Source organism: Gobio gobio, assembly GCF_949357685.1.
Source record: "Gobio gobio genome assembly, chromosome: 4".
In the NCBI taxonomy this organism is placed as follows: Eukaryota; Metazoa; Chordata; class Actinopteri; order Cypriniformes; family Gobionidae; genus Gobio; species Gobio gobio.
Window position 1 is genome coordinate 38,536,995 of NC_137100.1, and position 24,521 is coordinate 38,561,515.

A 24,521-nucleotide genomic window follows, 5' to 3' on the forward strand; every position below is an offset into this window, starting at 1 on the left:
AATATTATTCGTTTTCTGTCAGAAACATCTGGAGTTTTTCGCCTTTTGAGTGGCACTGGCTTGGATGTACATGCGCGCGACTTGATTTCGCGCCGTTTTATTTTATTATTATACCGTCGTTCTCTTTCTTAGTCTTGCTACTTCGTGTGGAATATCTGAGGACTTTATTCATCGCTCCTGGAGGAAATAAAAATAGCTCGTAAATCAACTTTATAGAAATTTGAGGAGTTTTATTATTATTATTATTATTATTATTAAGAACGTATGATATTACGATGTGTGGTGCGATTCTTCGCCGCCCCTTTTAGACCAGAATTAGTCAGTGTGGTCCCGGAGTAGAGGCTGGACCAGTGTCTTCTCGATCTCGCGCACTCTCCACAATATCCTTTTCCTCTTTCCCCCAAAGGTTATTTGTCAATATCCATGGAATAACTGATCAGGAAAACGACTGAAAGACAAGGTGTCTTGTTTTTTTCAACGCCTGTAACTGACAGGCGGTTTAGGGTTGGCTCTTCTCCGGAGAATGCTCAATGATCGATGGGGAATCATGAACAGCTCACCGGAACTCGAAGACGGACAGCGGGGCAAAAATCAGGTGTGTCCCCCGCTCGCTTACACTTCGCATAATAATGAATGTAGTTTACGAATGAGACACAATAGCTAACGTTACTCGTCTATCTGTCTATGTCTGTGTGTGTGTGTGTGCAGAGAGAACAGTGAATAGCACAATGAGTTGAGTGCGGCTTGTTCCTGTCACTCCGCATAAGCGCGCCCGTAGATCATGCGTGCGGCAGAAAGTGGCTATTTTGTTTCCCGTTTATGCGGGTAGTTGAGGAAAAGGGCGCCAGTCATGCGAAATGCAGCTGCTCGGTGGATTTGGCATTATAAGCACTGTGGTGGTGTAGTGGGGAAGGAGGAGGGAACTTTTAAAATTTGATCAATGATCAATTTTTTTTTTTATGTTGTTGTGTTGGGAATGATAAAAGCATTATATATATATATATATATATATATATATATATATATATATATATATAGGCCTATATATATATATATATATATATATATATATATATATATATATATATATATATATATATATATATATATATATATATATATATGGCATGGTGAATTCCTGTTTTAATGGACAGTAGTGATTTATAATCTGGTTTTGACTAAGTCTATCTGTTTGAGAAATATCTGGAAAGAGAACGCTTAAAGCGTACACACACACACACACACTCAAACATAATGAACTACAAAACACATAGCTATCAAAAGCAATATCAAAACACATAGCTCAATAAATACTCAAGGCTTGAGTACACACCCACACCATTATACAATCAACTACACAGACTGTAGAGGGAGAGAGAGTAGACAGTGCAGTTAGTATTCACCCCCCCCTCCTCCCCCCATTTAATTTCAGTCTCCATTCATATCCATGTTTATTCATACGTTGTGTATTCTTCAAATGTTATTTTAAAGATTAAACCAATAATTTTAAGCCACTGTACAACAGTCTGTTCTGTGTTTCTCTGTAGGTCTATGTGTAGTTGCGAGAATAAGGATAAGAGTGAAAAACAAACAAAGAATACAAGTGTTGTTCTTCTAGTGACTGAAGGGATCTGATCTGATCTTGTCTGAGGTCTTTGGATTTAGATGAGTGTCTATTAATGAAATGAACACTGCACAATTGTTTAGTTTGTTTATAAGTTAAGGTGCATGCATTAGCAGATAAAGGGGTCTATGTCATGTCATTTTCAATTGGTTGTTGGTCCTTTTATCCTGTTTAGATGTTGAGCAGAAGTAACATAATACATCTAGAACTTATATACATTTTTGGATCTATTTTTAGGCTTTTGTCATGTGGTTTGCAAGATTTTTTTTTATCAATAAAGAAGTTCCCAGGATTTTCACACACACACACACACACACACACACACACACACACACACACACACACACACACACACACACACACACACACACACACACACACACACACACACACACACACACACACACACTCTGAAATGTCTGGTTCACTATCTTTGTGGGGGTCTAAAGACGTAATGGTTTTTATACTGTACAAACTGAATACTCTACCTCCTTACACTAACTCTGCCCCTAAACCTACCCATCACACAAAATGTTCTGCATTTTTACATTTTCCAAAAATAAATAAGCTCTTTTTCTCATGGGGAACAAACAATGTCCCGACAAGGACATATTGCCATATTTGTGTGTACAATTTGTCCCCATAATGTAGGGTTTACTAGGACACACATTTTCAAAATACTCATTCTGTATGATTTACAGAAGCTGGTTTCCTCATGGGGACCTCAATTTACGGTGGCACAAGTGCCCATGAGTCATGTTGTGTGCATGTTGTGTTTTCATGTTTTATGGGGACATTCATAGACACAATTATTTTTATACTGTGCAAACTGTACATTCTACCCATCACAAAAAACAAACATTTTCAAAAAATAAGCTGTTTTCCTCATGGGGACCAACAAATGTCCCCACAAGGACATACTGCAATATTTGTGTGGAAATTTTGTTCCCATAATTTAGGGTTTACTAACACACACACACACACACACACACACACACACACACACACACACACACACACACACACACACACACACACACACACACACACACACACACACACACACACACACACACTGCAGTGGTGGACTGGAATTGATTGAGAACATTTTTGCTGACAACAGTCCACACTGGGCTCCATACATGCATTTTAAATTATTGACTTTAAGTGATTGTTCCTTTGGAAATTCTTGGGTGTTTTGTTTGTTTTAGCTGATGTTGTTAGTTACGAGAATAATGTTACAGAAACATTTTAGGATTAATGTCCCACACGTCTCCATTGCATTCATGCTGTCCTAAATAGCAGGACCATGGACAGCAACAACCATGTTATGCGTCACATCCAGGACCATGGACAGAATCTGTGGAGTACTAACTTTTTGAACTAAGTTTTTACAAGCAATTTAACCACAAGAGAACTACTGCTAATGAAAACAAAGATGTATGCAGTTAGACTTTAGACTCAGGCTTATAGCTACTACATTATAGGGCCCTATGACAACTTTCCCTGGTCTCCCCCTTTAGGAGAATGTGTGAATTGAAATGTTTAATTGGCTACAGTTCATGTCAGGATAATCCTGATTGTTAGACACTTAGATTTATTTGTCTCTGTCATAAATGTCCTAAAATACCTTATGGTCTCACAAGGAAAACAAAAATCTTGTAATGAAGTATAGCAGGGATTTTCAAGCCATTCCTGCACTGCACATTTAGGATGTCTCTCATTTCAAATGTGTAGTGCTGGGGAGGCTTCAGGAAAAGTTTGAAAACCCCTGAAAAAGATTTATCAGCAAATGTGCAATACAACTGCGCCATGCAGACTAGACAGACCAGTAATAAACCTCAAATGAATAATACAGTGGCCATAAACAGCATGTGCAGATTTACAAACATTCTATTGTAGTGTACAGCTGCAATGAAGAGGGCAGTTTACAATGGTAAGCTAAATATACAGCTAAAAAAAATGAAGTCAAATGTGACAAATCACACCACCCATTCACATATTGAGCTATGAATGACTAATGCTTTATCCCTCTACGGAAAGAAGGGAGGAGACAGAGACATAAAGAGACAAGTTGAAAGGGATGTCAGGTTGGACTGGAAGGGAGTTCTGGGGATTCCTGTTAGCTTTAGGATACGCTGCAAGGCAAAGACATACATACATGTTTACGCACATTAAATTAGCATTCTACAGCATGATGTCCTGTTGAAACAAGTGCTCTGTTTATGCATGAATTGAAAGGCTAACATCTCTTGAATTTGCATCCTTTAACATCCTTTAACTGTCTATGTGTGTGGCAGAGTACTTGCTCTATATGCGTCCTTGTGAATATCTTTGTTTGTTTTTCTCCCTGTGCCTTTCTCATTTTCTTATTCTCCTCTTGTACATCGTTTTCTCCTCTGCTCTCTTTCTCCCTCTCTCACCATCTGTCTTTTACCTTGACTCACCCTGCCAGTCAACCTCTTACTTCTTTTCCCTCCATCAGGTCAAACACTGACGGTTTCGTCAATATAGGCCTAGGGGGGCATGATCGTTTTCTTTCTTTTATTTTCCCTGTTCTGCCATTCCCTTGAACCTTCTCTGACTTTCTCATCTATCCCTACCCATGTTATTGCATTCTCTGACATACTGTATATGCACACTAAAGGGAGCATGAGCTATGCACGCAGACACTTACTCACATCATCACTCAAGAGCACTACAATGAAGACTCGAGATTCGCCTTGGCCATGTTGTACCCTCACATGTTGATAGAACTCTCCGCCCTGCAGCTTTATCAAACACAGAGCGAGTGCTGCGTTAGTACCTGTATTCTCTCTTCCTTCCTATCCATTTCATGCTACGCATTCAGCTCCACATGTGACAATAGCCTCAAGTCATTAGCCATTGCTGGAAAATGTATGAAACCGAACTTTACGCTGTATTTATAGTAATCATAAACATTTGTAGTGAAATTTTCATAAATCAAGAGTCATAAATCGTGGTTATGGGTAAAGCATGCTGAAGTGCACTTATTGCGCAGATTAGAAACTAAGTGGCATATTTTTGCTGTTATTACACTCATTTTTGGATGGATTTCAATATTTGTATCTACTTACTTTTTACCTCACTATGTACAGTGCCCTTCCAAAGTTTGGAAATGTCCCAAATTGGGTTTTCGACAATATCTCTGTAAATTCTTCATAATTTGCATTGGCAAGGTATAACACAATCAATGCACAATCTGGTGCACTTTGAGTGTTCAAAATTAAGAGCTCCAACGCATGTTTATTGTGTAAATTGAACCAAAAAAAGTCAGTAAATTGACTTGCACCTGAACTTTAATGGGGACTCAAACCTCTTTTTAGTTGTGATATAGTGTCTCAGTCTACATTAAATTAAAACTGGTGTTTTAGGAAGCTAAACAATTAGAATATAATAATAATAATAATAATAGTTTTTATTTTGACGGAAACTGCAGCTGAGCTTTATTTTGGTGGAAAATTACTGTTTCTCTGAAAACAGGTTTACAAACATGTCTCATTAAAAATTTAGTGAAATTCTGTAATCTTCTCACAAAAATGTTGGAAATGATGTAAATGTGAAAACAATGCATAACTGGTGCACGTTTTCTTTCCCATAGTCACAGCACATGCAGATATGGAGTTTGATTGCTTGCCTATCCCCCTGCCCCTGCTGCACTGTGTTCATATTAAATTATTTGTTTCCGAACCGGGGTGCGTTTGCGTCATCAACAGTGTTAGGAGCTACAAAGTAACATTTGTAGTTACTTTGTAACTACAAATGTAACTTTGTAACTACAAAGGTGGCAGCGTTACTGTAATTCCACTACTTTTAGTGGTAACGCGCAAGTAACAAAATATATATTTTTTAATCAAGTAACGCAATTACAATTACTGAAATTTAAATGAGTTCGTTACTCTCTTTTGTGAAAAATTAGCTTGCTGACAAGAAGCTCAGATCTAGGCCCTAGCCTGGCCCGTGCTTTTTTATCCTCCCTATTACACATTGTTGCAGCCATTAAAATAGTTCATTTTTCTTTTTAATGTCAAAGTAGTTATATTTTGTTTCGTTTCTTTATTAAGTTAATTTAGAAAAATGTTTGGAGCATTTTTTTGTTTGTTAAATTAAAGTTTTAGTTTTTTTAAAGTGACTAACAGCCCGTCGGCTGACAGCGAGTTAACCCAACGCTTTAGCCTCTCAAATCAACACTTGACTTGTCTTGCCTATAATAAAATCCATAGATATCAAACACTTCAAGCATCACAAAGTTCGTTTAAACTACTATCACCACCGCCACCACAGCACAGTAAAAAGGCATTTTTGTATAAGTTGAGGTTAGGCGTAGGCGCTCGCAAATGAAACGGGCTACACAATCTAAAAAAATAAACATAAAAACATGCAGGTTGTCTTACCATACACCTCTCCGCAAAATGAATATAAATCCGATCTTCAATTGCCACGCTATATGCACATTTAACGGAGTTCACGTCAACGAAAGCAAAAGATATGAGCTGCATTTCATTTATCAATTAAAAGATCAAAGACCGCAATATGAGAGAGCGACCTATGCACTGCTAAGATCATTTAGTCTCATTAGTTTTAATGAAGATTATTGTGTTTTTGAGCATCTAAGACTTTGCCTACTTTCAGTTTCCCTGGTGGCAGTTTGAGTTTTGGCTTGCTTTACTCATTTGCGGTGACAAGTGTTGCACCTTCTGAATTGGTTTGTTTGAGTAATCGGATTTAAATCCGTCTCAAAAGAATTTCGGAAGGCATTTACTTGTCTGATCTTTTCACAATCGGATAGATATCTGGTCAGAGAAAACGAATGAAGTGACCAGGTGTAAAAAGGCCTTAACTCTCCCAGGCTATACTCTCCCAGCTGCGCCGAAGGAATGCTCGCTGCCGCTGGTGGACACTAAACACTGTACTACTGCTTGATTTGAAGTCCTTTTGCCCTGTTGATTACAAAAAATAGGTCTAAAAATTATGTTTATTGTGTTCAGTACTGTACATAGTTACATTTAAAAAGCAGACATAAAAGTTACTTTCCCTAGTAACTAATTAATTTTGATATACAGTAATTGGTAAAGTAATTCAATTACTTTTAAAAGAAGTAACTAATAATCGTAACTAATTACTAATTTTCAGTAACTTGCCCAACACTGGTCATCAAAGCAGCAGCTGTTTACCCGGTTGCTTAGTAACGACAGCGAGCGTGAAGGCGGCGAAATGCATAGCGTTGCTCACCTCACTTTTATATTTTTGGTTGGTTTTGTTTCCAAAGCTTCAGTAATGGCACTTGCGTCTATTTGCCAGGAATGTACTGCAAATGCTCTAAAGAACGCTGAAGACGAGCAGAAATTAGATCTACAGCTCTCTGCTTGCAGTACGTCAGTCACGCTCGCCAGGAATGTGAGTGAAACTCACACAAACACACATTATCAAATCATACGTCATTAATAGCGGTTCACTTCCATAATTTTGTACGAATGCATTCATATCAGCAGCAACCCGTGCCCCAGACCACCCTTTTTAAGTAGACTCGGGTACGGTTCACAGGTGCGCACCCGAGTTCAGAAGACCGTGTTCACATCATCCAAACGAACCGAACTCTGACGTCAATCGAACCCGGGTGCGCACCAAAACCGCTAGTGTGAAAGCACCCTAAAAGTATATGTTCTGATTTGACAGCTGTGTGCTAAGTTTATTTGACAATCAGTCAGTACAGCTATAAAAGTGTGCTGCCTCAATGATATTAAAAAAAGAAACTGAATCCAATAATATGTCAAGGCATTTCAGTTCACACAATATATATACCAAAATAGAATATATTTGGGCTTTGAAGTTTGTTAAACCAAAGCCATTCTAAAAACTGATTAAACAATGTTAACTTATTTACACTGCTTTATCCTGTATCCTAGGTTGTCAGGATGTAAGATTTCAAACTGTACATTTGCAAACCTTATTGTTAATGTTTATATTTGCATATTCATGAGTTTAGTAACATTCAATACAGTACATACCCACCCTGTTTGTCTATTTGCTTGTGAATTTAGTGCCACAGAAGTCTGCTTTAAAAACATGCACAGTATCTGATTAACTTGGTCTCTGTCACCATTTGACATTTAAAATTTGTCTTGCTGATGCTGAAACTAAACACAGTGATGCTGCACGACAGTTTCTCTGACTGAACATAATGCATGAATATTTAAGGATTGGTTGATTGTGGCTAAACAACTTGCTACCACATTTTGCCTTCACAATTCAGTGTTATCTGCTCTGGAGCACAGTTTCATTACCCAGAGTTAAAAGATTGGCCATTATCCGTTACACTTTATTTTGATGGTCCCCTTTAGATATTCTGTTGACTATACACTGATCAGGCATAAAATTATGACCACTGACAGGTGAAGTGAATAACACTGATTATCTCTTTATCACGCATCAAGTGAACATTTTGTCCTCAAAGTTGCTGTGTTAGAAGCTGGAAAAATGGGTAAGCGTAAGGATGCGAGCAAGTTTGACAAGGGCCAAATTGTGATGGCTAGACGTCTGGGACAGAGCATCTCCAAAACTGCAGCTGTTGTGGGGTGTTTCCGGTCTGCAGTGGTCAGTACAGTGTTTTCCACAGATTAGAAACCAATTTGTGGTGGCGGGCGGGGTTTGGGTGGGGTATTTGGGGTGGTTGATTGGCACAAATATTGATTTCGATCTTGATTCAATATCAATTCATATGTATATAGCCTACTGTACATAAAAGGAAAAATACGTTTGCCTTTTTAGCACTATTTAAACATTTTCTTGGGTTAAATTATATTTGCTTGCATTCATTAATATTCACTTGTGTGTGCTTATGTAAGTATTATTAAAAATATTAGGATGCAAGTTAATGTTTTAAAATTTCACATTTAAAGAAAAATCTAGTGTTTGATCATGTCTAAATATGTATTCAAATACAAAACCTAAAAATAAGTAAGCAGTTATGATCTGCAATTCTTTTTTGAGCAACTAGATACATGTATATTAAACAGCCATACAGGACACTAGTGGGTAAACGATGGCATTACAAATTAAATATATTATTTTTCCAGCCACAAAATTACTCTAATTTGCCTCTTTGCATTGGAATTTTAAATTTTAACCTTAATTACTACACTAATTGTAATATAAATAAGAAAAAAATATTTTAATTAATTAAATGGTCATTAATGGACCATAATTATTGCACAAATAGTAGGCATATTTAGTACCAAAAGATCTCCATACTCCAATGTTCAATAAATATTATTAAACTAAAATATAGAAAATGTATTTAATTAAAAACTAGTTAAGATGTATGGTCACATTTGACCACCAATGAGTATGAGAGTGACCAATTCATAAGGAATACCCGAGGGCTAAATACAATAAAAACATTAACATTAATTTTAACAACGTTGCATCTCCATAATAAAATGAGACTGTAAATATGGTTGACGTACAAGGCACACTATGCTGTACTGTTTACCAAAAATTGCTGCAAATACCTGTATAGTGAAGCTGATTCAAATGTATTGACAGCGCTGGTTTGTTTGGAACTATTGAGAGCTCCTTGAACCACGTGACCGCGCGCGCTGCCGGAGAGATGAGAGCATGTCGCAACTCTGTTTCTCAACGCCTCTGGCTTTAACTGTTATGCCACATTAGCGCCAAAAAGCTATTTATTGTTTGAATTTCGTATTAAAACTTATTTTTTTTTAAAAGCTTACACTCTAAAAAAAAAGGCTCGTAATCATAGGGGAACCTTTTTTAGTGCTATATAGCACAAATTTTGGTGCTTCAGTGGTTCTTCAGCGGTTCTTCAGAGGTGCTATATAGCACCTTAGTCAAAGAACCGGTGAAGAACCTCTGAAGAACCACTGAAGAACCGCTGAAGAACCGCTGAAGAACCACTGAAGCACCAAAATTGGTGCTATATAGCACTAAAAAAGGTTCCCCTATGATTACGAGCCAAGAACCATTTTTGGTGCAATATAGAACCTTTTTTTTTTTAGAGTGTAGACTTTCATATCAAAAGCAGGTTTGGCAATTTGAGAGCGAGAGACGCACGTGAGTGACAGAGAGACGGAGGGAGAGCAGGGAAAGGAAATGCAGCTGAACGAATAGCCTACGCTGCGTGTTTTAAATAGCGAAAAAAAAAAAAAAAAGAACGACACGCAATATGCGCAATATGCGCAATATGCTGACACGCCGGTGTTGATTCTGTGGCGCACCGCCACAAATTAGTCTATGTGTGGGAAACACTGCAGTATCTATCAAAAGTGGTCCAAGGAAGGAACAGTGGTGAACCAGCAACAGGGTCATAGGTGGCCAAGGCTCATTGATGCACGTGGGAAGCGAAGGCTGGCCTGTGTGGACCAATCAAACAGATGAGCTACTGTAGCTCAAATTGCTCAAGAAGTTAATGCTGGTTTTGAGAGAAAGGCGTCAGAAAACACAGTGCATCACAGTTTGTTTGCTACATATGGGGCTGGACCACGGAGCAATGGAAGAAAGTGGTCTGGTCCGATGAATCACGTTTTCTTTCACATCACGTGGATGGCCGGGTGCGTGTGCGTTGCTTACCTGGGAAACGCATACCAGGATACACTATGGGAAGAAGGCAAGCCGGCTGAGGAAGTGTGATGCTTTGGGCAACGTTCTGCTGGGAAACTTTGGGTCCTACCATCCATGTGGATGTTACTTTGACACGTATCACCTGCCTAAGCATTGTTCCAGACCATGTACACCCTTTCATGGAAACGATATTCCCTGGTGGCTGTGGCCTCTTTCAGCAGGATAATGCGCCCTGCCAAAGCAAAATTGGTCCAGGAATGGTTTGAGGAGCACAACAATGAGTTTGAGGTATTGACTTGGCCTCCAAATTCCCCAGATCTCAATACAATCGAGCATCTGTGGGATGTGCTAAACAAACAAGTCCGATCCATGGAGGTCCCACCTTGCAACTTACGGGGCTTAAAGAATCTGCTGCTAACATCTTGGTCAGGGCTGTTTTGGCAGCAGAAAGGGGACCAACACAATATTAGGATGGTCATATATTGGTCACAATGTTATGCCTGATCAGGGTACATAACGTTGCACCTACATGTCAACTAACTCTCATTAGAGTATTAGTTGAGTATTAGAAGACTTTTAGGGATAGGATTTGGGTTAGAATAAATTGACTTATGTACTTGCAAAGTTACTTATAGTCAGCAGAATGTCTGTTGGCGGAACATCAAAATAAAGTGTTAGCAGATATTAAGCAGACAGTCTACTAATACTGTGAGTTCCAAAGTTACTTATAGTCAACAGAATGTCTAAAGGGGACAATCAAAATAAAGTGTTATCCATCATTTTTTTTTAAATGACGAATGTGAAGCTTTGTGCTTTATTTAGAGTTACTTAGTGCAGTGTGAAAATTCCAGGCTGATTTTGGTTCAGTGATTAGAATATCTGGTTTATTATGAATTTAAAATTCATTAAGACAAAAAAAAATCACTTAAATTATTTTTGTATAGTTTATATGACTTTTTGAGTCACAGATAGTAAGAAATATTAAATAATAACAGTATAAAAACAATGATAAGTTTGGCAATGAATGATACGTTTATTTGGTTATTGATGTAGATTGGCACCGTTATTGATATTTTTGTGTTTTGACGTGTATGTTCATCTTTCTAAAACTATTGAATATGATGTGTCTTGCTTAACTTAATAAAAAAAAATGTAATTGCCTTGACAAGATTTTTCTTGGCTGAATAAGACATGTTGCATTTAGTGAATGAACAAATTCAAATTGACTGAAGAAAGTAGGGTTATGAGGACAATTACATTTTTTATGTTGTTAAAGCTACACTGTGTAACTTTTTTAGTTTATTCTTAGCTAAAAACACTTAGTTCTTTCAAAAATACATGTGCTCATTAATGTATATTTACTTCTTTCAAGTAATAAAGTATTCTCGTAAGTTTATAATATGCCATTGAAAATACATACGGGTAAGGGGTTCGAATGCGGGTCGCCATGTTGCCCCTCCATCTTAAAAGTACATTAGCCAAAGAGGGACATACCCGTAAATTCAAGCTTCGCCTTTCGCGTTTTAACACTCGATGGCACCGTGTTGAATGTGGACGAGGTCAAACTGGAAGCCATATTAATCTTGGACTAAATCGGCCACCGTAGGAGTTAAAACGAAATCGGAATTGAGAGGAAGAGAAACGTCTCAGGTTACGTATGTAACCATGGTTCCCTGAGAGGGAACGAGACGCTGCGTCAAAACGCTTTGAGAACGCTTCTGCGTGATTGCGTCTTGAAGCACTTGTGGAATCAGTCCAATGGACAGACGGAACGTCATAGACGGGTGACGTCATAGACCGGAAACTATAAAGCACCCGTGAACACAGACAGAACTAGCTTCTGAAAAAGCCTGAAAGAAGTCGCTCACGGGCACACAGGGAATATGGCAGGGTGACGCAGCGTCTCGTTCCCTCTCAGGGAACCATGGTTACATACGTAACCTGAGACGTTCCCTTTCAAGGGAACTCGCGCTGCGTCAAAACGCTTTGAGAACGCAATACCAACGCCGCCATAAGAGCATGTGACCGTATGTGTGAAATCAAAAGTGCACACTACTACGATAGCACCTGCACCCCAGGAGTGGTCAAAGCAGATTAGTTTCCCTTGGTCTGACGCCGAGGAGGACAAAGGCCAGCAGTACTATAGGTATTACAATGCTAGTAGAATTTTTTCCCCAGCAACATAGCCTGGCCTAGGATGAAGAGAACTTTCCCTATGCCGGGCGCAAACCCTTGACTGCAGATCTAAGCCTCAAAAAGCCACGAAGGAAACAAGTAACTAGCGGGTGTCTCCTAAAAAAGAAACCTCACCCAAAAGGAGCGTGGAAAGCAGCTAAGGCTGCCACATACACCTTCAATGTGGCTAGAATACAGTTTCCTAGTGGACGGAGCTCTGGAGTGATATATGGTCTCAACAGCCTCGGCTGAGAGACCTGAACTTATGGGCTGGGCCCCCTCGGAGGCCAGGCCCAGTTTCACCCTCCTGGCAGGGGTGATGATCAAACCTCTCACTTAAGAGTTAAATTCCCTACTGAACGGAATCTCCAGCGGAGAGCCATCCAGAAGAGAAACTAGGTCTGGGCCCTACTCGGGCCCGCCAGTACGGAGCTATTAACAGCAGACGAGCCACGTCTCGGCGAATTCTCTCCAGAACTCCCAGAAGCAGAGCAATCGGGTAAAGGTGTACAGGGTGGCCTCGGCCATTCCCGTATCATGGTGTCCAGTCCCGGAGGAGCTGGATAACCACAAGAGCTCCGCCACCTCGGTGTGGAGTCTATATTTACCCGGGCCTCAGCCCCTGCCTCAGCAGGATCACTCATGATTGCTCCCCCAGCCCGCAAAGGAAGACTCTGTCGTTAACGTAACGCGACGAACATGAGTCTCCAATACCGGCCTTTAGGACGTTAACCAAGGATCTTTCCACATAACTAGAGCACGAAGGCATCGCCGCGTGACTTCAATCATGCGGTGCAGGTATCCCCTCAGGGAAACCCCTTGGTTATGAGCCACCACTGTCATGGTCTCATGCTCAGCAGGCCAAAAAGGTATCCCCGTTGGACGCAACTGCCATGAAACCTAACAGATTCTGCCATGGTGCCAGTCCCTCAAGACTGACCTCTGACATACTGCGAACAGCAAGCACAGTGCCCTGAAGCACGAAGGCGCAGGGAACAACTGGCCTGACTGCTCTAGGACCCTCCTCGGAGGGGGCGCACACCCCAGGGCCACTACGTTTCCGGGTGGAACCTGAGATATAGGCTTGTTAGGGACCACTGCGCCCCGAAACACACGAGGTGGCGGGGTTAGCAGAATGGTCCCCCCCAGACATGATATTGATATCGTCGGAAATATTAGAGATACCAGTCTCTCGAGACTGGCCTCTGGTGTACCACAAGCAGCAAGCGCAGTGCCCTGAAGCACGAAGGCGCAGGGAACAACTGGCCTGACCGCTCTAGGACCCTCCTCGGAGGGGGCGCAAATCCCAGGGCCACTACGTTTCCGGGTGGAACCTGAGATATGTGCTCGTTAGGGACCACTGCGCCCCGAAACACACGAGGTGGCAGGGTTGACAGAATGGTCCCCCTGAGGGCACCGAAGGGAGACGGGCCCGTATAATGAAGTAGAGACCGCCTTCCTATGGAGGGGATCCTCAGAGACATGATATTGAAATTGTCAGAAATATTATAGATACCAGTCTCTCAAGACTGGCCTCTGGTGTACCACAAGCAGCAAGCGCAGTGCCCTGAAGCACGAAGGCGCAGGGAACAACTGGCCTGACTGCTCTAGGACCCTCCTCGGAGGGGGCGCACATCCCAGGACCACTACGTTTCTGGGTGGAACCTGAGATGTGCTTCCTTCTTTTTCTTTCTTTTTTTCAGACTGCATCTACACGCTGCCTCGGCAAAACATGAGATGCAGTGTTATATTGCACTAGAGAGTGACCAGTCATGATTTCTACCCCCAGCCCGCAAAGGAAACTCTGTCGTTAGCGTAACGCGACGAACATGAGTCCCCAATACCAGCCTTTAGGGCATAAACCAAGGATCTTTCCACATAACTAAAGCACGAAAGCATCGCCGCGTGACTTCCATCATGCAGAGCAGGTATCCCCTCAGGGAAACCCCTTGGTTATGAGCCACCACTGTCACGGTCTCATGCTCAGCAGGCCAAAAAGGTATCCCCGTCGGACGCAGCTGCCATGAAACCTAACAGATTCTGCCATGGTGCCAGTCCCTCAAGACTGACCTCTGACATACCGCGAACAGCAAGCACAGTGCCCTGAAGCACGAAGGCGCAGGAAACAACTGGCCTGACTGCTCTAGGACCCTCCTCGGAGGGGGCGCACACCCCAGGGCCACTACGTTTTCCGGGTGGAACCTGAGATATGAGCTCGTCAGAAATATTAGAGATACCAGTCTCTCGAGACTGGCCTCTGGCCACAAGCAGCAAGCACAGTGCCCTGAAGCACGAAGGCGCAGGGAACAACTGGCCTGACTGCTCTAGGACCCTCCTCGGAGGGGGCGCACATCCCAGGGCCACTACGTTTTCCGGGTGAAACCTGAGATATGAGCTCGTCAGAAATATTAGAGATACCAGTCTCTCGAGACTGGCCCGTGGCCACAAGCAGCAAGCGCAGTGCCCTGAAGCACGAAGGCGCAGGGAACAACTGGCCTGACTGCTCTAGGACCCTTCTCAGAGGGGGTGCACATCCCAGGGCCACTACGTTTTCCGGGTGAAACCTGAGATATGAGCTCGTCAGAAATATTAGAGATACCAGTCTCTCAAGACTGGCCTCTAGTGTACCACAAGCAGCAAGCGCAGTGCCCTGAAGCACGAAGGCGCAGGGAACAACTGGCCTGACTGCTCTAGGACCCTCCTCGGAGGGGGCGCACACCCCAGGACCACTACGTTTCCGGGTGGACCCTGAGATATGTGTTCGCCAGAGACCACTGCGCCCCGAAACACATGAAATGGCGAGGTTGGCAGAATGGTCCCCTTGAGGGCCCCGAAGGGAGATGGGCAGCGTATAATGTGGTGAACACCGCCTTCCTACGGAGGGTTTCCCTCAGAAACCTGACATTGATGGCATCAGGAGTTTTACTTTGACAAAGCCCTCTTTATGACAATAACGGTCTTTCAATACCGCCTTGCCTGAAGAGAACTTCACTCTGCTTCCACATTTTGGAATTAGAAAGGGCATGAAGCACTCAGCGCATGCTCTTACCATAACCATGGATTTTTAGAAATATGTATATATATGTTCCATATATAAAGAATTCTCAAGCCACAAAGAAATATGATTTAATTTGTCAAAATGAAATGCATTCAAAACCACTCAGATGTTCACTCTTTTGGCTGAATATTATTGGCATGAAAAATGCAAAGAGGAGTCAAACATAGGAACAGAGAAAAAGGCTTCTCTTTTTCTTTTTCTCTTCCTTCTTTCCCCCATTTATAAATGCATTGTGGCAACATGATCTACGTGTTGCCTCGGCAAACACGAGATCCATTGATTTCTCTTATATTTCAGAATGTAATCTACGTGTTGCCTCGGCAAACACGAGCTCTGTCCATTATATATATATATATTTTTTTTTTTTTTTTTTTTTTTTTTAGCAGACCCTGATCTATGCGTTGCCTCGGCAAAACGCAAGATCAAACGCTACTATATTGCAGACTGTAATCTACGTGTTGCCTCGGAAACACGAGCTCTGCAAATCCGTTACATTCTTAGCAGTCTACACGCTGCCTCGGCAAAACGTGAGATGCAGTGTTTATATTGCAGACTGTAATCTACATGTTGCCTCGGCAAATATGAGATCCGAGTCGTTATTTTCTCTTTTTCGCTACGTGCTTTTCTTACACATTTGAGAAATTTATCAATGAATGTCCGCCCACTCCTTTTTTATGAAAGCTGACGCACATACATATGTCTCTGCGCTTCACCCGGGGCGGAAGGAACCGCAAGCGTGCTTCCAACCCTGAGATGAAACACTGGATCCGGCAGGTGAAGGCAGAGAAAGGGCGATGCCCGTCTCTAACCCCTCTGCCGGACCTATTTGCGATCCCCACGACTGAAGCCGCCGCTCTGCCTCGGCAGAAGGGACCTGAGCCGCGGGGAACGCGAGCCGAAGCGCCCTCGTCGGAGAGCGCCCGGCGGCTTAACGAACAGTCAACACACATAGAATATGCATCCCCACCCGTAATGAAATGAGGGCAGGGATGAACACATCCAGTGAATTGCGGTCACGTTTGTTTTACTTTTATGTTTTTCTTTTACAAGAACAAAGGTGGAAAACTCCTGCCTAACTTTTTTTTTTTTTTTTTTTTTTTTAAAGACAGACAAAAAACACCAGTTTTTTACAGACAAGATTCACACAGAGCGCTTCTTGAAGGCGAAGAAGCTAGTTCTGTCTGTGTTCACGGGTGCTTTATAGTTTCCGGTCTATGACGTCACCCGTCTATGACGTTCCGTCTGTCCATTGGACTGATTCCACAAGTGCTTCAAGACGCAATCACGCAGAAGCGTTCTCAAAGCGTTTTGACGCAGCGCGAGTTCCCTTGAAAGGGAACTAATATTCACTGGATGGTCATATACCTTTTAACCGCTAGATGGGAGAAAATATCACACAGTTTAGCTTTAAGAGAACTCCAGCATCTCCTTGCATCTTGTTACTTTGAGATTATATATATATATATATATATATATTATTTTTTAACAGTTTTGAGAAGTCCAGTTTTATGAAATGCATAGTAACTGTATAAAACTGCAGTCTTGCTAAAGATGAAACGTGTGAAATCATGTAAATAAATATTAACTGTGTGGTTGTTGCAGAAAACTCAGTTGTCAGTTAGATAATAAAGTTTAATATTGAATAAATCAAAATATTTGAATAAAGCCGTTTTATATGAATACAGCAGTTGTTGCCAACTCAAGGACTTCAGTATTGTGTAAATCGTGTATTAATTTTGGCTTCCTGCACTTAAGCCTGATTTCCTAATGAACCTGGACCTGTCAATTGATTGTTTTTTGCAGTCAGACAACCGGAATCAAGGGATGGTTCAAAAGAGCAGAGAACTTGAGAAAATCACTTAGTTTTTCCTGCTTATAAAGCCCGGAAAACACCAAGCCAACATCAAAGAACTAGCGGCTACAGAAGCCGACTGTGTTGTCGTCTCGCGTTAGCTGCGCCTGGGCCAATAATCTGCACTTGACCACAAAAGGACTAAATGCGACTAAATCAACTAGCTTGTGCGTTCTGAGCCTTGTTATGAAAATATTTGTGCATTTGAATGCTCGGGTAAGATGACATTAAACTCATTCACTAAGCTGAACAGCCAATCAGAGTTCTCTCTCTCACCAACAGCCTAAAATACCCTGATGGTGTCCGACTAGAGCCAATGGTGCGGAACACACCACCCAACCAACGCTCATAAACGGCCTGACTTTGCTTGACAGCCGAGCATCGGCTTGGTGTGTCCCGGGATTTTCCTGAAATGAGAGAAATAAAGTAAGGTGTATGGCGTTCCTAGGCTTTTGTAGATTGCTGAAGTCATACACTAAATTGGCTTTTTTCCATGTGCATTAGGTTGTTGATAAATGATATTACTTAGCATTATTTCGTGCCTCTGCTCTGTGTTTGTATATGTTTATGCTTATGCTTATGTGTACAGTATATGAGGATATGGATGTGTGAGTTGATTTAACACAGAGTGGTAATAGCATCATTAAGGCGGAATGATGTGATCAGGAATGTCAAGGTTAATCACTGAACTAATTACAGCCTAGAGATAGAGATTAAAGGAGGTGAAAAAGAGAGCGAGAGAGAGCAAGAGACAGTTCACCTTTTCAAGATTTACCAGTCTGTAACCACATCTCATATCTTGAGGACTTCAGCAAAGAGACACACAAAAACAGTCTGTCATATGATGACTGTGGGGGAGGCAGCTATTAGGATTGCTAATGGCGATAGTTTCACATAGTGTTTTTTTGAAAGACCAATACACTGACAGATTGAGTGAAAGATTTGAAAAACATAAGAGGGAGAAAGATACGCACATTTCAGGCCCCACACTAAAGATCCAGGCCCACGGTAACAGTAATCCAGCACATGAATTATTTACACTGCATCTAAACTCAATCTAGCGAACACAGATCAATTCCTTTGCACAACATATGGGGGTGGAAAAAGAAGGGATGCGAGGAAGGGAGGGAGGGAGGGAGGGAGAGAGGGGGCAGATTAATACATTAATTTAAGAAGTTATTCAAATGCTAAATTATTTACACGTCAAATCAATTTGAAGAACTGAGAATGCAAGATTGCCTCATTTTAAGGCAGTGCAGAGGGGATGAAGTGAGGTGAGAGAACCTGATAAGAGGCGCTGGGAAAGAGGCCAGAGGATTAGATAAATAAATCATGGGAATTTATGACCAGTAAATGCTTATTTGCTAAAAATCCAGTATTAAGGAAGGTGACTCCACCAGAAACTATGAAGTACTATGTGTTTTTCCACATGAAATCCCTAGAACAAATCCCTGAAAACAATCTACTGTTTAAAAGGCCATTTTTATATACACTCACTCTTGTTCTTCCCAGCATGTATAAATCAATGAAAGTGGGACCAACATTAGTGGTGTTGAAACTACTGAGGGCAAGTGAGATCAGTTTAAGTGTTGCTGCTGTATGTGCTGTTGAGATGCAGGTCCATTTACACTCTAAAGTCATTGGCGTTTGTGAATGGGCATTATCTGTCAGACAACTTGCTTTCTTCATGACAGTTTGATCATGTTTTTAATTTTTTATAAGTGTTGACTGAGACCAATGTGTGTTGAGACCAAGACCAGACCAGCACTCCTTAAATTCATAAAGATCCACATTACTGCCTGAGAAATGACACAAGTTTCATCAGTGTTTTTGTACGTCCTCGTCGTGTCTATCTGTTCTAAAATGTGCATACTAGGGCTGAAACGATTCATCGAGTTACTCGATTAAATTCCTATGCCGTTAAATTCCTATGACACACACTATACGCGCAGGATCTGATTCACACGGACCGCTGTTAAATGTTCAGGAAGCACATCATAGCATGTGATATATTTTGAATATAGTTTAGATTCTAGATGCCCAGAATCACTATAGTAACTGCATGTTTTATACAGTTTATGTAAGTTGATTACCGTTCTTATAGCTGCCACACACACGGCGCGCGCAAGCCCAGAGGCCAGATCGCTTTCACTTTCATCCTCATAAAGTTTGTCAAGTAAATGCTTTTAAAGCCTTGCCAGTTTGAACATTGAAGCGATTGTGCACTATTCAAAAACAACAATACGGAAAACTTATCCGTTCAGTGCTCAGCTTTTTTCTGTGACACGGAGAGTTGAGCCGTGTCGCGTCTTTGACAACGAGCGCGCGCCCTAAAGGCAGACCTCTTTTCACGTGAAGATCGCGCGCGGAGAGATGCGCAGAAACGAAGTGTCAACGCCATCCTGTGACTAAAGTAAAGTCCCTAAAGTAGCTAGAAACTCAACTCAACCGTTATAGGCATACATTTGAATACCTTTGAAGTAATTACAAACCACAGCTTCATAATGAATAGAGACGGAATGAGTAATTCACACACACAATCACTCTCCCATTAATGCATCCAAACAAATGTAATGTAGGTCTACTACTGTGTTAATGTATCTGTATCTGATGTACAACAAACAGAAATCTGCTCCATAGACAATAACAGCTGAAAGTGAACCGTTTCCTTCAAGTATTTTAAAGTCACAAAGAAATGCACTTTTTGCATTTGTTGGAAAAATTCCAACTTTAATAGTAGAAAATCAGTAACACACACACACGCCTGCACCCTCCTCTCTCTCGCGCCAGTCAGACCAATCGTGGCAATGCATCACATATGCTTAAACTTTTATGTAGCCACGCAACAATAATTTCAGCATTCACTATACACCGGGACGTGATGTTGTGACGCGATTTTTCGAACGGATGCTTCACCTAAAATGCACCGCAATGCGAGTGATGCCAAATGCAGCATTCTATTGAAAATTAATGTATGTATTTCTGCTGTACCAAACTGCAATGAAGCCTCACGCACACACACAGGTTGCTAGGTTACCATGGCAAATAGGCTCACCCCAGAAATGATATATTATTTGTTTGTAGCCTAATGGTAAATGCTGCAGGTGTAGAAATCTACATAAAAGATATTTACTTTGTCAGGGCTAGATTACAGTATGAAACCTGTTGTGCATATTAATAAATTAAATTGCTTTTCCTCTTCATTTTCGTTATGCATTATTTGTTTTGGTTGTTTAAAAACAAGGAATTTTTTTATCCGATTAATCGATCGATTAAGTGCTAGATTAATCGATTACAAAAATAATCGATAGCTACAGCCCTAGTGCATACAGTCGTGAGTTTCTGTTCAACATCAGCAGAGCCAAATCTTTAGAGATAAACCTCACGCACGCCGAGGCTCGGGCTGCACTGACCGGTCGGCCTTCAACATCACTGACCCCCACTATTGCATCTCACCCACAGCGAAGGCGCCATACGCGGCGCGAGATTAAGCAGAAGGGGGGTAAGCTCGGGGTATCCGGGCTAGGCTAGCCAACTATCCCCACAATAAACTGGATTACATTCGATTACTGCGCTGTTGTGTATTTATTTGCACTGTGTACTCAATGCATCACTGACGCTTTTCATATGATAGGAAAATATCTAAAAATAATGCTATCATCAACACTCGACAGCTGTAATGGTACATTACATGTGTTACAAAGTTGGTAGAATAAGGAGGAAGACGGGCTCTGCGTGACTGGGACTAGTGTTTATTCAGAACTCTCAGATACAAACAAAATAAACTTGCGCTGACAGCGCTCTCACAACTCAGTAGTAACAGTATAACTTTGTTAGCAATCACTCCTTCTCTGGTCCACCAGTGATGTCCGGTTCCCAAACAAATCGTTCTTTTGAACCGGTTCTTTTTAGTGAACTGCTCGAACCAGTTCACCAAATCGGACTGAATCGTTCTAAACGGTTTGCGTCTCGAGTCAGCCCTGATCCATAATTTACTAAAGTTACTAACTTTCTGACAGTCCCTCAGACTAGAAATAAACTAATAACCTGAAGTATATGCTAGTAACTACAACAGTTCACTGAACTGAGACGTGCTGAGAGAACTGATGAGAAGTGAACTCCGGTCCATCCGTCTCTCTGGCAGCAGGCTCGTGCCTCGTAGACCTCGTTAAACCACGCCCCCTCCACTACAAGATCTAATACTCATTTCAAATGCAAAGATGTCAGCCAATCACAACAGTGGGCATTTTTACTGATGTCTCACAGCAGACACGCCCCTTGAAACAGGGCATTCAGCCAGAGGGCAAACACCAGTATAGAAAAAATGCCTTTTATTTCTAAATTATGACAGTTTATGATGTAATAATCATACTAACAATATGAGTACACCTCAGAATACATTATTAAATAAAATAAAAAATCCTTTACATTTTGTGAGCATTTGTATTAATGTTGGTGACATTTTTGACACAATCCCTCATTCATTTCTGAACCAGTACAATAAATAATTAAAATTAGAAATAACTTATTGATTGCATCTGAAGCGTAAGTTTTACATCCAGTCATATTAATGATGTTAATAAATAAATCGGAATTCGAAATTTAGTAATATCCCAGCAGTTGTGGTCTTGACTGGTCTTGAAACTAAATCCCGAGTCCACTAAGTCTGAGACCGAGACAAGACAGAGTACAAATGTTGTCGAGACTGAGACAAGACCTTCAAAAAATTGTCTTAAAACCAAGACCGAACTCAAACTAATTTCTTTGAAAACAGAAAGATAGAGAACCAAATTTAATGGCTTCTATGAGACATATTTCTTATAGCACAAGAAAACGTTTCAGTGTGTTCGGGTAGAATCACTGTTCCTCTTCATGCTTTCAACTATGGATAATAAAACCAGTGTCACATAATTCAATGGGAGTCATATTTTAAACAGTGAGCACAAATCCATTCGTCTGCAGTATTCTTGCGCTGACTGAGCAAAATTTTGGTGCAGACCTGAAGCAGTATTTGAGGAACATAATGACTTTCTCCAACTGAGTGACTTTGGGCCACAGGTGTACTTTATAATGAGTCTATGTGTGTGTCTCAGATATGGTTGGCTGCTACTGTGATTGATAGGTTTGGAGGTCTGTCACTCATAACTCAAGCTAAAATATATAGAGACAAAAACAAACAGTTGATGAAAACCCTTGGCGAGAAAACGAGAAGCTGATTCGGATTGCAGCCTACCTGTCAAACACTGCCATCAGAGTAATGGTTTTAAATACTTACTGTATTAGTATTACATAATGAGGTTTTGTGTTTTAAAGGTGGTTTAAAACCAGGTGCTGCGATAATGGATGTGTAAGGCACATTCAAATGCATAAGGGCTCAGCAATAGCAGCAAATGAAGTGTGCTTTAAAGGTGCTCCATATTAAAGCCACTGTGGAGATACTGTCAGGCTTTTAAATGAGCCCAATTAAAGCCAAGGAAAGCCGAATGGCAATTTTATCATTAGCTCTTCTGAGTAATTCAGTAAATTAGCACAGCTCTTGTTAAAGTTTAATTTTGAAACATTCTGAATAGATGGTGATAATTGCCACATGGTAAAAATGAGTTTTAGGCTAACTCACTTTAAACAGGCTCAAAATGAAGTTTGCATAAATTGAAGATGATCATTGTTAGATCTGTAAGACATTTTAGCATTTGTTTGATTTTACAAAGGAGGAAGTTTAAGTTCATTAGTGAAACAAATTATGCAATAAAGGCAACTGAAAATGCTGTTGGATTTTTATAATATTCATAGCTCATCGTTATCGTTGCATTATGAACAAATGTATTCTCAGGCCAAGAGAGCAGAGTTCAATAGTTCACCCAGAAATGAAAATTGTGTCATTATGTACTAGCCCTCATGTAATTTCAAACATCTATGACTTTATATTTTCTGTGAAACACTCCTTTTTAAAACTTTCTTTGAAAGTTAAGGCAAAGTTTCTTAACTTCATTCTTTAAAAGATTTTCATAAATCCGACCCCAAGTCATAGTTTATCATGGCAAGCACACCACTTGAAAGTATGAGAGATGAATGTCATCCGCCCTAGTCATTGCATTTGGTTAACTTCAGCTCTAGTCTAAGATTCTACAGGGGCTTGTTTAAGTGTCATCAGCAATTTCATTAATGTTGTCTGAACAAATACAAACTGAGTCATACCACAGAACCACATTCATTGAGTATTAATTATACCAACAGTATCTTTGGCTTGGACATTTATTAAATGGCAGACAAATTTGTTTTACTAGATGCAAATAATCTTTTGAGAAAATGTGTATCTTTTTTTTTTGTAGTCCCTTAGCACAGTGTAGAGTTTTTATCTTATCACTTGAGTCACTAAGTGGGAGATGTCCTTTCCCCTACATGCCTTGTTCACACTGAAATAGGTAACTGTGAATTGAAGGTGCAAAAAGGTTTGAGTCACTATAGACATAGACTTAAAGACAACTATATGAAGTTGGTTTAGCAAATGCATCCTAATTCTTCATAATTGGATGAAAATATATATGTCTATCTGTCTGTCTGTCTGGTCAATAATCTTTCAGACTTTATTACTTTTTTCAAACTTTCCAATTTTTTTTTTTCAGTTTGCAACAGTTAAAAGATAATATTCCAAATTGTATAATGTGTCTCATGCTCTTTTAAACATGAAAAATGTTGGCTTGTTTGTTATGATAACATTCAGTGTTTGTCTTGACATACTTTGCTTTCCCAGTTTAATATTACTTTCCATTCAATATCCATTCAATTTATTTTTGTAGTGCTTCCTCACATTTTTCGTCCTCTTTGCTAACTCAAATTCAAATTCAGGAATTTAAAAGGCAATCTCAAATTCAATTCTGAATTGCGCACGACCCTGTTCTATGGAAGACAGATTTACAGAACACAAGCTGGTTGATGAACGTGGGATTTGCAAATGTACTAGTTATTTGTCATTAAATTATATGATTGTGCAGCAAACCAGCAAATAGAATGATAAAAACTGTGTTCACTAACAAAGATAACAAATGGGATTTCCAAAACCTGGACCTTTCTTTCACAGGTGTGAAAATGGCTGAATGTTGTTCAAGGGTAACTAAACCCTAAACCAACTTTTTTTTTGTAAATGATCTGCAAGACTGGGGCTTTATTAATGCTGTTCATTTATTCGAGTAAATGTTTTGACATTTGGGTAT

General features: G+C 40.6%; 1 protein-coding gene across 1 annotated transcript in view; it reads left to right on the plus strand.

Annotated features, from left to right (window-relative positions):
• Window positions 1-523: 523 nt before the first annotated feature.
• Window positions 524-24,521, plus strand: part of fibcd1b (fibrinogen C domain containing 1b) — a gene marked incomplete at both ends in the record, with an annotated part of 171,726 nt that continues 147,728 nt past the window's right edge. The window contains one exon of the mRNA XM_079815763.1: window positions 524-595. Coding sequence (XP_079671889.1) covers window positions 524-595 — 72 coding nt within the window. The remainder of the gene's footprint in view (window positions 596-24,521) is intronic.